Source organism: Babylonia areolata, chromosome 1, assembly GCF_041734735.1.
Source record: "Babylonia areolata isolate BAREFJ2019XMU chromosome 1, ASM4173473v1, whole genome shotgun sequence".
Taxonomy (NCBI): domain Eukaryota; kingdom Metazoa; phylum Mollusca; class Gastropoda; order Neogastropoda; family Buccinidae; genus Babylonia; species Babylonia areolata.
In genome coordinates this window covers 39232812-39247430 of record NC_134876.1, presented here as the reverse complement: position 1 = coordinate 39247430, position 14619 = coordinate 39232812, and the positions used below count along the sequence as shown (strand labels likewise).

The 14619-nt window shown below is 40.7% G+C and overlaps 1 protein-coding gene across 1 annotated transcript in view; it reads right to left on the bottom strand.

The window, feature by feature from the left end:
* Nucleotides 1–3216: 3216 nt before the first annotated feature.
* The window catches only part of LOC143292022 (uncharacterized), a 26092-nt gene continuing 14689 nt past the window's right edge, over nt 3217–14619 (bottom strand). The window contains exons 6-10 of the mRNA XM_076602191.1: nt 14077–14241; nt 9596–9766; nt 8612–8776; nt 7821–7941; nt 3217–7657 (exon numbers count right to left, since the gene is read on the bottom strand). Coding sequence (XP_076458306.1) covers nt 7237–7657; nt 7821–7941; nt 8612–8776; nt 9596–9766; nt 14077–14241 — 1043 coding nt within the window. The 3' untranslated portion in view covers nt 3217–7236. The remainder of the gene's footprint in view (nt 7658–7820; nt 7942–8611; nt 8777–9595; nt 9767–14076; nt 14242–14619) is intronic.

Below are 14619 nucleotides of genomic sequence, written 5' to 3'. Positions count from 1 at the left end.
TAAAAACAATATCAATATTGGTCCTGCTGTTAGACTGAAATCACTTCAAACACACATACATGACTGAGGTGGGCAAGTGCATACACATATAAGCTTCCTCTTTCTCATCTCTCACACTATCTCTCTCGGCAGTTAATCCGCTGATACAGATCTAACGAATTGTTTCATCGTACTGAAGACTGGAAGGGCTGACAACATTAACATTTGATAAGCAAACTCATAAAGAAAAGGAAAGATTAATTACAAAATTTTAGCTGTGTTTGATTGGTACTTTTGGGAATGTGCTGATTTTAAATTTTCGTCATTTAAACGGTTTCGTGGAGATCAGCAGTCAGTGGAGTTGATGTTCTACAAATGTTGCGAACTCAGTGAACATGCTCGGAAACAAACTATTGCGCGTGTCGCGATCTCTGGCACACTGTTTGTGCGCTATTCTCATAGCCTACTGCTGGGCATGGATATTGAGTCTAACCCGGGACCAGAAGGGAACAATGCAGATTTGGTTCAGCTCATGGACTGGAAATTCACACAGATGATGAACTGGTTACAAATGTCTTCGGCAAATGCCAGCAGATTTATGGAAGAAAAGTTCAAGTGCATGAACGAACTTTTCCTGCGTTTTGAAGCAGGTCTAGAAAAACTGAACAGTAAAACACAGAAGAACATGGAAAGCATAGAGGAACTCAAGGAAGACAGAGACTGTATACTGCAAAGGCTGGACAGATTAGAAAAGAAAGTGGACGACACAGAGAAAGAAACAAAACAAAGAAATTTGAAGTTTTTCGGCATCGAGGAAATCCGACCAGGTGACAATTACACAAGCATCGAACAGATTGTGGATGTGATGAACTTTCACGCTGCTGATTCTGAGGAGTGGCAGATCTCGGACATCGAACGAGCGTTCAGGTTGGGTCGTGCACAGTTCAACAAAGAACCCCGCCCACTGCTCGTACAGTTCTGTCACTGGAAAGACAAACTGGCCATACTGCAAGACAAAGAGCTGAGAGACAGACTCCGATACAGTGGCGTACGGGTGACATCTGAAATGACCAGTCGGCAAAGGGAACTGGTAGATTTCTACAGAGAGCAGGGCAAGACTGCTTATTTCCGAAATGGTCGACTGCACGTTGAGAACAGACAGCGCCCACACGCACGACATGAAGAGTGGAGCCAACAGCACAAAGACAAGTACCAGGACTTAAGTGAAGATGGGGATGCCTTTGAAGAAAACTGGCCACGCCCCCGGACAGCACATCACCGTTGGGAGAAGACTTTGCAAGGTCGCCGATCTCCGTACAGCCCTCCACAGCAAAGTTTGCACGACAGTGACAGTCAGGATGGACAGGGAAGAGGAGACCACGGTCACTGGAGGGGACGAAGAGGAATAGGAATGCAGTGGACCGGAAGAGAAAACAGACAGCAGGAGCGACAGGGGAGCTACAGAAGAGATCAGCGCGACAGTCCGCAGAGCTTTCGACCTCAACAGGCATCTGAACGGCGGGCCTTCATCAAGCATTCAGAAAATACAAGGAAACCAACAAGTGCTGAATCAAATAGTCACACGGACACGCCTGTTGTTTCTGGAAACAGATCTTACAGTGAGGTCGTTCAGTCCAGAAGCCTGTCTTCAACGAAGCAACAACCAGCCAGCCAGATCCAGGACGACAGGAACAAAGACATTGGACAAGAAATGGCGGCGGAACAAGACCTCAGCAGTCTCCAGGAAAGAGTCAGCAGTTCACCAGGGACAGGCAGTGAGGCGGAGAGAGCGGATCAGAAGGACCCAGTGGACATGGAGGAAGAGTCTTCCTCAAGTGGTGCTGAACAGAAAGCAGAAGGTGTTGGTGGAACAGTGCAAACCAGTGCGAGCAATGACATCGAAAGTGACGAGGGCACTCCTCATTCTGCACATGACGTTTTCAATTGTGACACTGAGACAGAATCAGATCATGCAGATGACAAAGACATGCAGTCAGAAGGCAGACAAATGACAAAAAATGACGGACACAAGCTATCAGACATGCAAAAAGAAACAAGTAATACAGAACCGACTGACAAACAGACAAACTCTCAACAGCATGCTTCCAGCGCCGCTACGATGACACCAGGCTGTGCACGTGGTAAAGCAGGGCCGGGCAACTCTGACCCCCAAGCTCGTGGACTGAGGGCCAGAAAGACAACCTGTCAACCACGTGGAAACGGTCAAAGCAGCATCATAGACTCGTTTAGACGAGGACAGCCTGCTGAACGGGTGAAGGACACCCATAGGGACAAAGGTCGGAAGACTGCACACACAGGTTCTGCAGTTAAGAAATAGGACATTGGCCAGGCCACAGTTCAACACGAAGATATTTCAAATGGAAAACATAACAATATGTGCAGAAGTAATGAACCAATTTCAAAGTGAGCCTGTGCATTCAGAAGATTATGTCAATAACCATGAAGTAAAATTTTTAAATTTTAATGTCAATGGTCTTTTGTCAAAATTAGATAACAAGGATTTTATTAATTACATACATGAACATGATTTTGTTTGTTTAACAGAAACCTTTATTGGAACTGAATTTGAGTCGTCACTTTTCAACGATTACTTAGTGTTTACCTCAAAAGCAAGAAAGTTGACACACCAAGGCAGATATTCAGGTGGTGTTATTGTTTTGATTAAAAAAGCGTTTGCGACGTACGTCACCCAGGTGAGGTGTGACATGGATAACATGATTGTTATTAATATAGAAAAATCTTTATTTAGTACAGATTTAGATATATTTTGGCTATGTACATACATCGCCTGTGTGGAATGTCGATAAAAACGGTATTGGCGTTGAACAGCTCGAACAGTGTCTCCTTGACTTACATGATTCTCATGATTTTTATGTTCTTATATGTGGCGATTTTAATGCTAGAACAGCTTCCGAAAATTTTTCTCAAATTAGTGAGGATGACGATATTATCAACAATTATTTTCTGAGAATGTCTCACGATGAAATAAACACGTTTGGGGATCAGCTTTTTGAAATGTGTAATGCTTTTGACATCATGATTTTAAATGGATTACACAAGTATGGTTTTGACGGAAGTTACACGTTCATATCAAACAACGGGTCAAGCACCGTTGACTATTTTTTGATGTCTTGTGAAATGTTCTCAAATCAGCTTGCATGCAATGTTTCTCTTAAAGTAGATGACTGCACAGAGTCAGATCACATGCCTGTTGTATTATCATTTATGTGCTCAAAGAACTTACCCAAGACTGTAAATAATCAAGATGGCAGAAGCAAAAACTCATTTGTGAAGAAATGCGTGTGGAACAAAGAAAAGGAAGATGTATACATTGCCAATTTGAATAACAGAGACTCAGAAAATAAAATAAAACATGCTGTAGAATGTCTCGATACAGATATTGATGAAGCACTTAATGTATTTGTTGAATGTGTTAGCTCTGCAAGCAGTTGTATGGTTAAGAAATGTTTTACCCAGCCAAAGAGACAAAATTCTGAATGGTTTGATAAAGAATGTAAGTTGCTCAAAATTGACACCAAAAATAAGTTAAGAACATTTAGATTTTCAAGGGATGAGGAAGATAGAAAAGAGTATGTTCAAACACGGAAAAAATATAAAAATTTATTAAAAACTAAAAGACGAAATTATCGAAGAGAAAAAATAGATTCACTGGAATCAAATTTATCAAACTCGTCAGCATTCTGGAAAGGCCTAACAGAAATGGGATGTGGGAAAACAAAAAGTAACATCAGTAATAATGTCAGTATGGAAGGTGGCATCAGCACTTCAAAAGTCTATTTTCCTTGGATAATGATATCGACAATGTTGATAATTCTGCTGATCTTAGTAACCTAGATGATGATGAAGAATGTGAACTTAATAATGCAATTTCAGAGAACGAGGTTTCGTTCGCTCTTCACCAGCTGAAGTCGGGAAAAGCATGTGGACTTGATGGTATTTCTGCTGAAATGTTAAAAACTGGTAATAAAATTACTGTACCATTTCTGACAAAATTATTTAATGCTCTGTTCGATAAAGGACTGTACCCAAAAGAATGGTCCAAAGCTATTATCATTCCCATTTTTAAGAAAGGCGATATTGATAATGTTGATAATTATAGAGGGGTATCCCTGTTAAGTATCATTTCTAAGTGCTTTACAAAGGTGTTGAATAATCGATTATATAATTGGTTAGAAAATAACGAGATGATTACAGAAGGTCAAGCTGGTTTCCTGAGAAAACTACTCAACTGTTGATCAGATTTTTAACCTGTATACTTGTGTTCAGAAATGCATGTGTCAAAATAAGAAATTATACGTTGCTTTCGTTGATTTTAGAAAAGCATTTGATTCTGTAAGACATGATAAGTTGTTACAACATTTAAGAAAACAGGGTGTATCTGGTAAATTCTTTAAGTCTTTGAAAGCGATGTACGATTCATTGTTAGCATGTGTCAGGGTTAATTCACAATATTCTGAATTTTTTGATTGTCCACTTGGTGTACGACAGGGATGTGTCATGAGCCCTACTTTATTTTGTACATTTATCAATCAGATTGCTGAACATATGTCTGTGTCAGGTAGACATGGGGTTCAGTTGATACCAGGTAGCATGGAACTGTTCATATTGCTTTTTGCCGATGATATTGCTTTATTATCAACAACTCCAATTGGACTTCAAAATCAGTTGAATATTCTTAAATCATGCTGTCAGGTGATGAAGTTGAAAATTAATGTGCAGAAGACAAAAATAATGGTGTTCAGAAAAGGCGGATTTTTAGGTAGGCATGAGAAGTGGTTTTTTGAAGATGAAGAAATAGAAGTAGTAAATGAATACTGTTATTTAGGGTATACATTCACATCAAAGATAAGTCCCAAAAAGGGGACCGAACATCTTGTTGTGAAAGGCAAAAGGGCAACCATGAGCCTTGTGAAGGCTTTTCAAAAGTATAAAGAAATGTCATATGCAGTATTTTTCAAAATATTTGATGTAAAGGTACAGCCTGTTCTGTTGTATGGATCTGAAATTTGGGGTATGAATAGACTAGAGAATGTAGAAAAAATTCATTTATTAGCATGTAAGCGATTCTTGGGAGTGCCAGTGAAAACACCAAACAAAGTGGTTTATGGTGATCTTGGTAGATATCCGTTATTTATAAACTCGTTATTAAATGTTATAAGGTACTGGTTGAGAATACTACAGATGGATCAAAATAGATTGCCTTACATGGCTTATCAGATGTTGCTTGGATTAGATTTAAATGGAAAACAGTGTTGGGCTTCTCAAGTTAGAGAAATATTATGTACAACAGGTTTTAATTTTGTGTGGTTGCAACAGGGTGTTGGTGATGTGAAAGGATTTCTTATTACTTTCAAGCAAAGACTTATAGATATCTTCATTCAAGAATGGTCGGGTACTATTAGTGATAGAGACAGATATTCATGCTACAGATCATTCAAAGTTGTATTTGAAAAAGAAAAATACATAACAAATGCTGATGAATATTGTTTCAGAGTGGCGTTGTCTCAGGCCCGATTTAATGTGCTTCCTTTAAATAACAATGTTAATAGGTACACTGAAAATGATGTTTTAAAGCATTGTCCTTTTTGCCAAGGTGAACTAGAAGATGAATACCATTTGTTGTTTGTTTGTTCTGTATATAATGATTTACGGACAAAATTTCTTCAAGACTGTTTAAACATGTCTCTTAGTTCACTTCTCCGATCAAACAACAAGCAGAGAAATTTCCATGTATCAAAATTTATTTTCCATGCGATCAAAAGGAGAAATCATATACTCAGACCTAATTAAGTAGAATTAATGTCAAGTCCATGAATATTATGATATTGTGTCATCTGTTCAAGTGTTATAATACCCCTTCCCATGCCCACCCCCAGTCCCCTGGTTTTGAATTGTGGTCCATGGCCAAAGTTCATTAAAACAATTTCGTTCGTTCGTTCGTTCGTTCTCTCTCTCTCTCTCTCTCTCTCTCTCTCTGTATATATATATATATGTCAAGTACATCCCCACTCTCTCGGCCAAGAGGGTTTTAGGACAGACGGCGTTGGGATGGTTCCCAAAGGCCAATTAGCTTACAAGGCTGCAGCACTAAGAGCCAGTGCAATTTTGCCTCATAGTTTGAGTCATAGTCCTTCACAAAAGACTAAGCTGTAAATGGTTTCCCATTGACTGGAGAAACCATTGATAATACAGTTCTCACTTTGTTGTTGGCCCAAATGTAAACTTGTGTCAATCTGTGATACAAGCCGAGGGTTGGGCGTAACTGTCTATATGAAATAATGCTAAATACACTGACTTACCCTTTGTTATCAAGCCATTTTTCCAGAAAGCAGTCCACCAAATAAGCAAAAAACAAAAAGAAATATATGAAGAGATAGAAAACAGAGACAAACAAACAAAAAAGCAATACAAGAAAAACTAATTTAAGCACTATGTTTTGAAATTAGGGAAGGGAGTACATTATTCTTGTTGTCTGTTTATGAATAAGAAGTACAATTAGAGTCATGTTTCTTAATAAATTTAAGATTACAGTTTAAAAACACACAAACAAATGTTTCGTTAAAATTTGTTTTTGACTGTTGAAATGCTGTTGCAGTGATTATTGTTGAAAGTTCTGTCTTAGTATGCAAATGTGTGTATGCATAAGTCAGGGCTCCCACTTTTCTATGAACAGTGGATTTCAGTGAAATGTAAAAATGAGATTTGGCGAGAATAACAATTTCAGCAAAAAAAACAACAACAAAATTTCTTGCTTAGATTGATAACTGGGAATATTGCTACTGTGAGACACTACAGAAGCTGTGAAGGTGAAAACAGAAGTGATGGTAAATGTCAATGCCATTTTCTTCTCTGTAGATGAAAGATTGGAGGTGCTCTGTGTGAATTGTAGATTTAAGATAAATGTGCTCTGATTTGCATCACATTGCACCATTCTGATTGTAAATTTCATTTTTTTCCCAGGGTAGCATGCTCCCAGCCTCCAATAGAATTTCACAGAGATTTTGTTTTCCTCAGTGGGAGCCTTGATAAGCATACACACTTGTCTTCATGAAATGTGAGTATGCCCATAATAATCTGACTTGATGTATGTTATCTAAGAATAATATATGAGATGTAGCTTTTCATACCATTTTCCATTGAATCAGACTGTTGAGAAAATTCATATAGTTACCAATACAGAATGTACTCTTTCACTAGTAGAAACATACCAAGTCACTAGTACAGAACATCAAGCCTTGAAGACCACAGTTCATCAGACATGTCACTTTCTGCAAGAGGAGAGCGGGACCCAAAATTCTGATAGATGGGGCAGGTGTTCAGAACATCATCATACACTGGGTCATCTGATCCAAGCTGAGCAGGGACGGGAGACGTGTGAACCATCTGCACAGCATCGGCTGGTCTTGGCTGAAGGTAAACATTCAGATCATCATAATTGTGAGACGAGCCTTCCCTTTCTTCTATAGGCTCGAACGTAGATGTTGAATTTGCAGTGCACGAGGTAACATCTCCAATGGTATCATACACATCAGTGTCTTCTTCATATGTTCCTGAAGGCCTGCGACTTGCGAACTCAGTCATTTTGAATGTGTCTCCTTCACCTGATGGATTTATGTTCTCTTTCTTACGATGACTCCTTGAACAAAGAGAAAAAAATCTTACGACATTTTTAGAACCGGTTCAGACAAAAAACAACAACAACAACAAAACCACACACACACACAGATAAAAACCCAAGACTAGTGTCATGCAAAATTCAAAAGGAAAATACTTTTTTAGTCTGTTTATGTTGTACTGACCTGCTGTACACACAGTAGCCAACAATGATGAGGTTGCCAATGATGAGAAGAATCAGCACAGAAACCATGGACATAATGATTTCTTCTTTTGTCAGCTTGAATCCTCCTTGGTCCTCCACAACTATCAACAATCATAATTTCACAGTTTGTGAAAACATGTCCCATTTTATTCCCTTCCTTAAATAAATGTTTAAAACAAATACAGTTATGAAACGTTTAAAGTTGATTTCAATTGTTTCATTATTTCCTGAAATGTCAGGAAACCAAATTGTTAAATAATTATTCTATCTGTTAGAGGTTTGAGACTCTAGGTAATCAAGTAACTCTTTTATAAAAGTATCTGGAAGATAAACAGAACTCTTGAAACAAACAAGTCTTTGACTTGTAAAATAAAGAGTTTGTGACACAATTATACAAACGCAAGGGAGTTTAAATTTCATTGAGAAACCACAATAAAATAATTAGCTAAACTAATTTCTAACATTACTACATCTCAAAACAAATAATAAAAAATCATGATGTATAGAAATGTATGAAAAAGTGAAACTATGACAAATGATTTTCCAATCATTCAAAAAACAAAATGAAGAGATTAAAAAAACTTATGTATAGTCTTGTCCACAATGATGAAACAAACAAAAAATACACCTTTTTCAATCTATTCAATCTGATCTGGAGTGAAAATTATCCTTGGATACATAAGCTATCAATAAAGGAACAAACAATGAACTTACAGGAAAAGCACAGTTCACTACTGTTTTATGAATAAAGATAATTCCCAAGACACCTACCGAAGCAGTATGATGGATGTGTAGTGCCAGTGAACCTTGTGGTGAAGCCCTGGTTACAGGGGTTGCACGATGTCTGCCATTTGTGGTTCTGCCACTGACCACGAGGACACTTCTGACACACATTGTGCTTCACATCAAGATACTGGCCTGCCTGACTGCAGTTGCCTGGAAAACAGTAAGGACATATATATATATATATATATATATATATTATATTACGAAATGCTGTGGCTGTTCATCGCTAATTATTTTTATGTTTGATCCATTTAACTGGAATATAATACTGAAATGTATGAACAAAGTACAACAGGTATCATTGTCAAAAAAAAAAAAAAAAAAAAAATCAAACTACAGGTTTATGTACAATGATAGAAACAAAGTAAAAAGCTTCCATTCAGTCAATACCAACAAAGCCAAGATATGTGCACTTTCTTTGTGTCTTTTTTCCAGTAAAGTACTGTGTTAATTAATGTACTGTGGTTGTATAATCCTGTGTAGTGCACCTCTTAAAGGCTTCATTCTTATTTGCATGATTCCTGAGGGGATAAAATTACCCTCAACAGGATCTTTTGCATTTATTTCACAAGCCCCTCCCCCCACCCTTTAACTGAGCCTTTGTCATAGATGCTCATCTTTATTTCTACACTCCTGGGAAGCAGTTCCCAGAAGCATTTTTATGCAGGAAATACGATAATAGCAAAACTCTTTGTTTCAATGTCGTTGCACGATTCTTGCAAGCATGGTGGTTGCAGGTTGGGCTGTGTGAGAAGATACCGCTAATTCGTCATCCTTCCACTGATACCGTAAACTGATAACCGTCAACCGTCAACTGATGCCTTCAAAAACTGGTTGCAAACGGACACGTGGAGACAGCATTTCCACTTGACCGCCATGCAGGTTTAGCGCACTTGCCCCGAATAGTTGAACGGGTGGGTAGTTCAAGCCCTGCAGGTGTTACGGGCAAACATGTGCACAAGAACTTACGAATGTTACATTGCTGTGAAGACGTGGCACCTTCGCCAGCTGTGATGTAATCCAAGCTGCACAAGACGCAGTGGAGACGTGCAGCATCCTTGCCGTCACTGAAATAGCCTCTGGGACAGGGCTGACAGGACTGGGTATCGTTAGAGAACTCCTGACCCTGCGGGCATATGGCTGCAAAGCAATGAGAATAAATGACAGCTCATATTTGTATAAAGACCAATGTGCTTAGATATGTGTTAACTGCAGGTATGTGTGCACATGTGAGTCTGCATAAGCTGCATGTTGGATCTTTTTTCTTCGGTGTTATTGCGTACTTAATTCTTTGTAAACAACTCTATGCGGTCAGTCAAGAGTTTGGACAAATTCATCTTTGGGGTCAGAACAAAACTTATTTAAAGTTTCTTTTCTGATTGTTTAAGTGGTTTGCCAAAAGCCGGACGTTTGCTTGCCGCTAATATATAGAAGACAAGAATATTTTCAGCAGTGCTTTGACATCTTTGGCAATGGTTATCTTATTAATTTGATCTCAGCGACAAAAGCATATTAGGTGCGCTTGAATTGGGTGCGGCCTCGGGACAGTCATAGGTATGCCACCTTTGCCCACTCCTCTCCTCTCCAACACCTGCACCCTCTCCCCCAATGTGTTATGTCTTCAGCATGTGTGCCAAAATGGAAAAGATGGTTCTGGGATTTCTCGGATAGCAAGTCGACCTGTCCTCGTGTTTGACCACCTAAACAGGTGCCCTAAGGTGTGCCACCTTGCCGTGGTTGGGGGACTTGCGAGCCTCAGAGACCCTTAGAGCTATGCTCCCCCAAAATATGTTACAGGAACAGCAGCAGAAGAAACCAACACTACGGTGTGTGACAGGCCTCCTGTGTCATCGGAAGATACTCGAATAAATGACAGTGGTGAAGCCGAAAGGAATCCACTGACATGAAGATGGAAGTCCTGAACGCCAAACTGATGCAGGTCCAAAATAGGCTTTTGGAATGTGCGAACCACTGTACGTACGAAACAAGAAAACCAGCCCATGTTACATCACAGATGAGACGCTACAACCTACATATTCTCAGAATCAACGAAAACAGATGGATAGGATCGGGCAGACATAAAACCAACATAGGAGAAACTGTGTTCGACTCAGGAAAAGACGGCAATATACAACCAGCACCATGAAGAAGTAACCACCATCTTGATTAACTCTCTCCATACGAACGGCGAAAGAGACGACGTTAACAGCGTTTCTCCCCAATTACCACCATCAAAATATTGCAAGCGGAAGGCTCTTATACTGAAGAGGTGAATGTTGACAAAGAATACCACAATTCTGACGATGGAAGCTAAAGGTTGGGTCATTCAGACACCCACTGGACATCCGAGGGGTCTGTGTAGAGGAGAAGAGAGGACTGGCCGTACTGAGTGAGTTAAAGGAACAGAGAAATGTCTGATGGAGCAGAAACCTGGCAACAGCAGACTCATAAAGGATAGAGTGAAACACATCACCACCACCATCGTCCAGTATTATGCTTCAACAAACTAAAGCGACAGACCAAGGATGCACTTTTCTAGCAGTTACAGTTTGAACTGGAAGACACACCACGTCATGACGTGAAGATTGTAGCTATAATGGGATGCCTGAATGCCAACAACACGAACTACGACAGGGCCATGAGGAGAAAAGATTGTGGTAAGTACAATGAATGACAACAGAGAAAGGCTGCTGGAACTTTGACCACCTACGACCTCGTTATTGGGGGGGCCTTTTTTTTCTTTTTTTTTTCCAAAGAATGACGTACATAAGCTGACCTGTTCTTCCCCCTGTGGAAGAAACTAGAACCAGTTCAACCGACTGAATGGCACCTGGCGTCGATCACTTCTGGACATCGTCAGAGTGAAAGGGGGAGTGGGGATGGGCTGGGGGGCAGGGGTTGGGGGAGTGGGGGGGCAATGTTGGCAGTGATCACCACCTGGTTACAGCAGCAGCACTGCAACTGAAATTCAGACCCAACAGGTTGCAAAAAAACACAAAACAGGACACTTATAATTTGACGAAGAGAAACTCCAACCCCCCAGAATAAAGTGTGCTTTTATTCTACAGCTGAAGAACATGTTCCAGGCACTAGCGGACAACAGACACCTGGCAACCTATTGAAAATAGAACCACGAAAAAGCAGCTGATGGAGGCCAAGTTGGAGAGAGGTACACACTGTAGTTCGAGGAAGATAATCAAACAGTGATGAGGATGGCAAGAGTAGACAAACGGGCTTACTTGGACATCCTTGCAAGCCAGGCAGAAGATGCAGCCTACAGAGGGGAGCAAGCCAAAGTGTACAAAATAACCAAGACATATTCGGCAAGTACCGTGGAACCACTGACGAACCCATCAAAGACAATCAAGGATGGCTGCTTACATCATAACTGGAAGGGAAGCTTGATGGTCGGAGCCCTTCAGCGAAATTCTTAACAGACAGCCATCTCCAACTGAGGCTGGCATAAAAGAAGCAGAGACTGGCCTCTATGTTAATATTGAATCATCCAACAGAGAAGAATTCATTTCAGCTTTCAGATCTCCGGAGAACGCAAAAGCCCCTGGACAAGACAACCTCAATACAGATCTATTCAAAGCGAACTCAGAGCTTGTGGCCAAAATGCTTCAGCCACTCATTACAGCCATATGAAATGAGAAGAAGATACCAGATGACTGGACAAAGGGTGTCGTTGTTATGTTTCAAGAGAAGGGCACCTCAAGTAACTCGGCTGCAACAACTGGAGTGGTGTCATCATTTTGTCAATTTCGAGGAAAATCCTTGCAGAGATTATCATACAACGAATCTCAGATGCAGTAGACAAGCAGCTAAGAAATGAGCAGGCAGGTTTCCGGAAAGGAAGAGAGGATGTGCTGACCAGATATTTACCCCGTGTAACCGTGATCACTGAACAATAAAAAAAAAAAAAAAAAAAATTATGCAGAGACACAGTTCTATATCAACTTTGTAGATTTCGAGAAAGCCTTTGACGGTATCCACACAGAAAGCCTATCGCATACACTCCGTGCTTTTGGGATGGCACAACAGATTGTCCTTCTCATCAAGAGCTTTTACATCAATTTCACATGCGAAGTAGGAAACAGCGAACACAGTTTCGAGGTGAAGACAGGGGTGAGGCAAGGATGTGTAATGTGAGCACTGCTCTTCCACATGGTCATAGACTGGATGATGCGAAGAACAACCGAAGATCAACCAAGGTATCAGATGGGCTCTTTTCTCGACGCTGGAAGATCTGGACTTTGCAGACGACCTGGTACTGGTCTCACACACTCGTCATCGCATCCAAGAGAAGGCAACCCGTCTCGGCAACTTTACACAGCAAACAGGCATGAACATCATGCAGAAGAAAACAGAGTTGATGACACTGAACATAAACAATCCTTTTCCAGGAGGCGGCCTCTTCCCTTTAGTTTTTCAGTACGTCACGATTTGTTCCTGCATCACTGACTGTGACACTGACAGATAACTATTTGCCCCTTGACAGCCCATTGAACTGGCTGAGAGACGCAAGTCTTGGCACGTCTGTTTGGGCATGGGCGGTAAGGCTGTAAATGTGACTTTAAAATACTCGCTTCCTCCTTCCTCCTTTCGAAAAGGCAGGGGTGTATCAAGGATGAATGTAATCGTCGTATTAACTACAAGGGTGAAGAGGAGAGTCGTATGTATGTATGTATGCATGTACGGTAAAAAAAAAAAAAAAAATGAAGAGGAGATTGAATATTTCAGATAGAATGGAATATTTCAGATAGAATGCTTGTGTGGAAGATGACTGGCACGTCTGCTGCAGTGACAGCTTTTAATTATTATTTGTATGCGAGAATGCATGGCTGTTCATTAGTGTTTTATCATATAAAAAGAAATCGACTCCTGAGGAAATTAGTGACACTGTTGGACCTACATCTGCTTTGCACATTTATGCGCCTTGTGTTTTTCAAGTGGGAAGTGGGTGGGGGAGGCACTGTGTTGACGTGCATGTCTAGTTGTACTGACAGCACACTGATACGCCTTCTGCTTCATCCCCCTTTTACGTTTCCACCGTTCGCTTGAAAAAGCATAAATGCGCTGTACAAGCTCATCACAATACCAGTGAGGTCTGGTATATGTCCAGGAACACCTAATCTGGCGTGGTATATAGTTAATCATATATCTAAATATTCATCTATTGTTCACACACACACACACACACACACACACACACACACACAGAGCGTGCAGTGGGTTAATTCGTTAACTGATTCAGTGATTGGTTAGTTGATTGATCTGTTGATTGGATATTAGGTGTGGCTGCTAAACACAGTTCGGTTGATTCGATTTTAGGAATTGCTGCTGATTGGTGAATGAAACACTGTCATTCCTGAATGGTTACTTCGTTTGTTGGCTGCGCATTATTACTGGCTGGTTGAATGGTTAACAACTAATAAGATGAAACTGACGCAGACAAAGATGTTCATTATCAGCTCCCCGTTGGTAGGTGATGAGACCAGCAGGGCAATCAATGCACTGCTCTTTCCATTTTTCAGGTTGGTACGTGCCGTGTGGGCATGGTGTGCACTGGCCGCCATTGTACACATCAGCGTAAAACCCAGGGTCACATGCTCCTGGAGAAAACGGAACAGTTATAATCATGTCAGTCATTGTCTTCAGACGTGAAAATATACACGCGTATACACACAATCGTATGCACACACTGACACACACGACTACTGCCACTACTGCTACTACTATATACACACGCGCGCGTACACACACACACATTTACACACTGGCACACGCACGCACACATATACACACGTGCATAAACACACACAATGAGTGTGTGAGTGATGGCCTAGAGGTAACGCGTCCGCCTAGGAAGTCAGAGAGAATCTGAGCGCGCTGGTTCGAATCACAGCTCAGCCGCCGATATTTTGTCCCCCCCTCCCCCCACCCCTCCCCAAACTAGACCTTGAGTGGTGGTCTGGACGCTAGTCATTCGG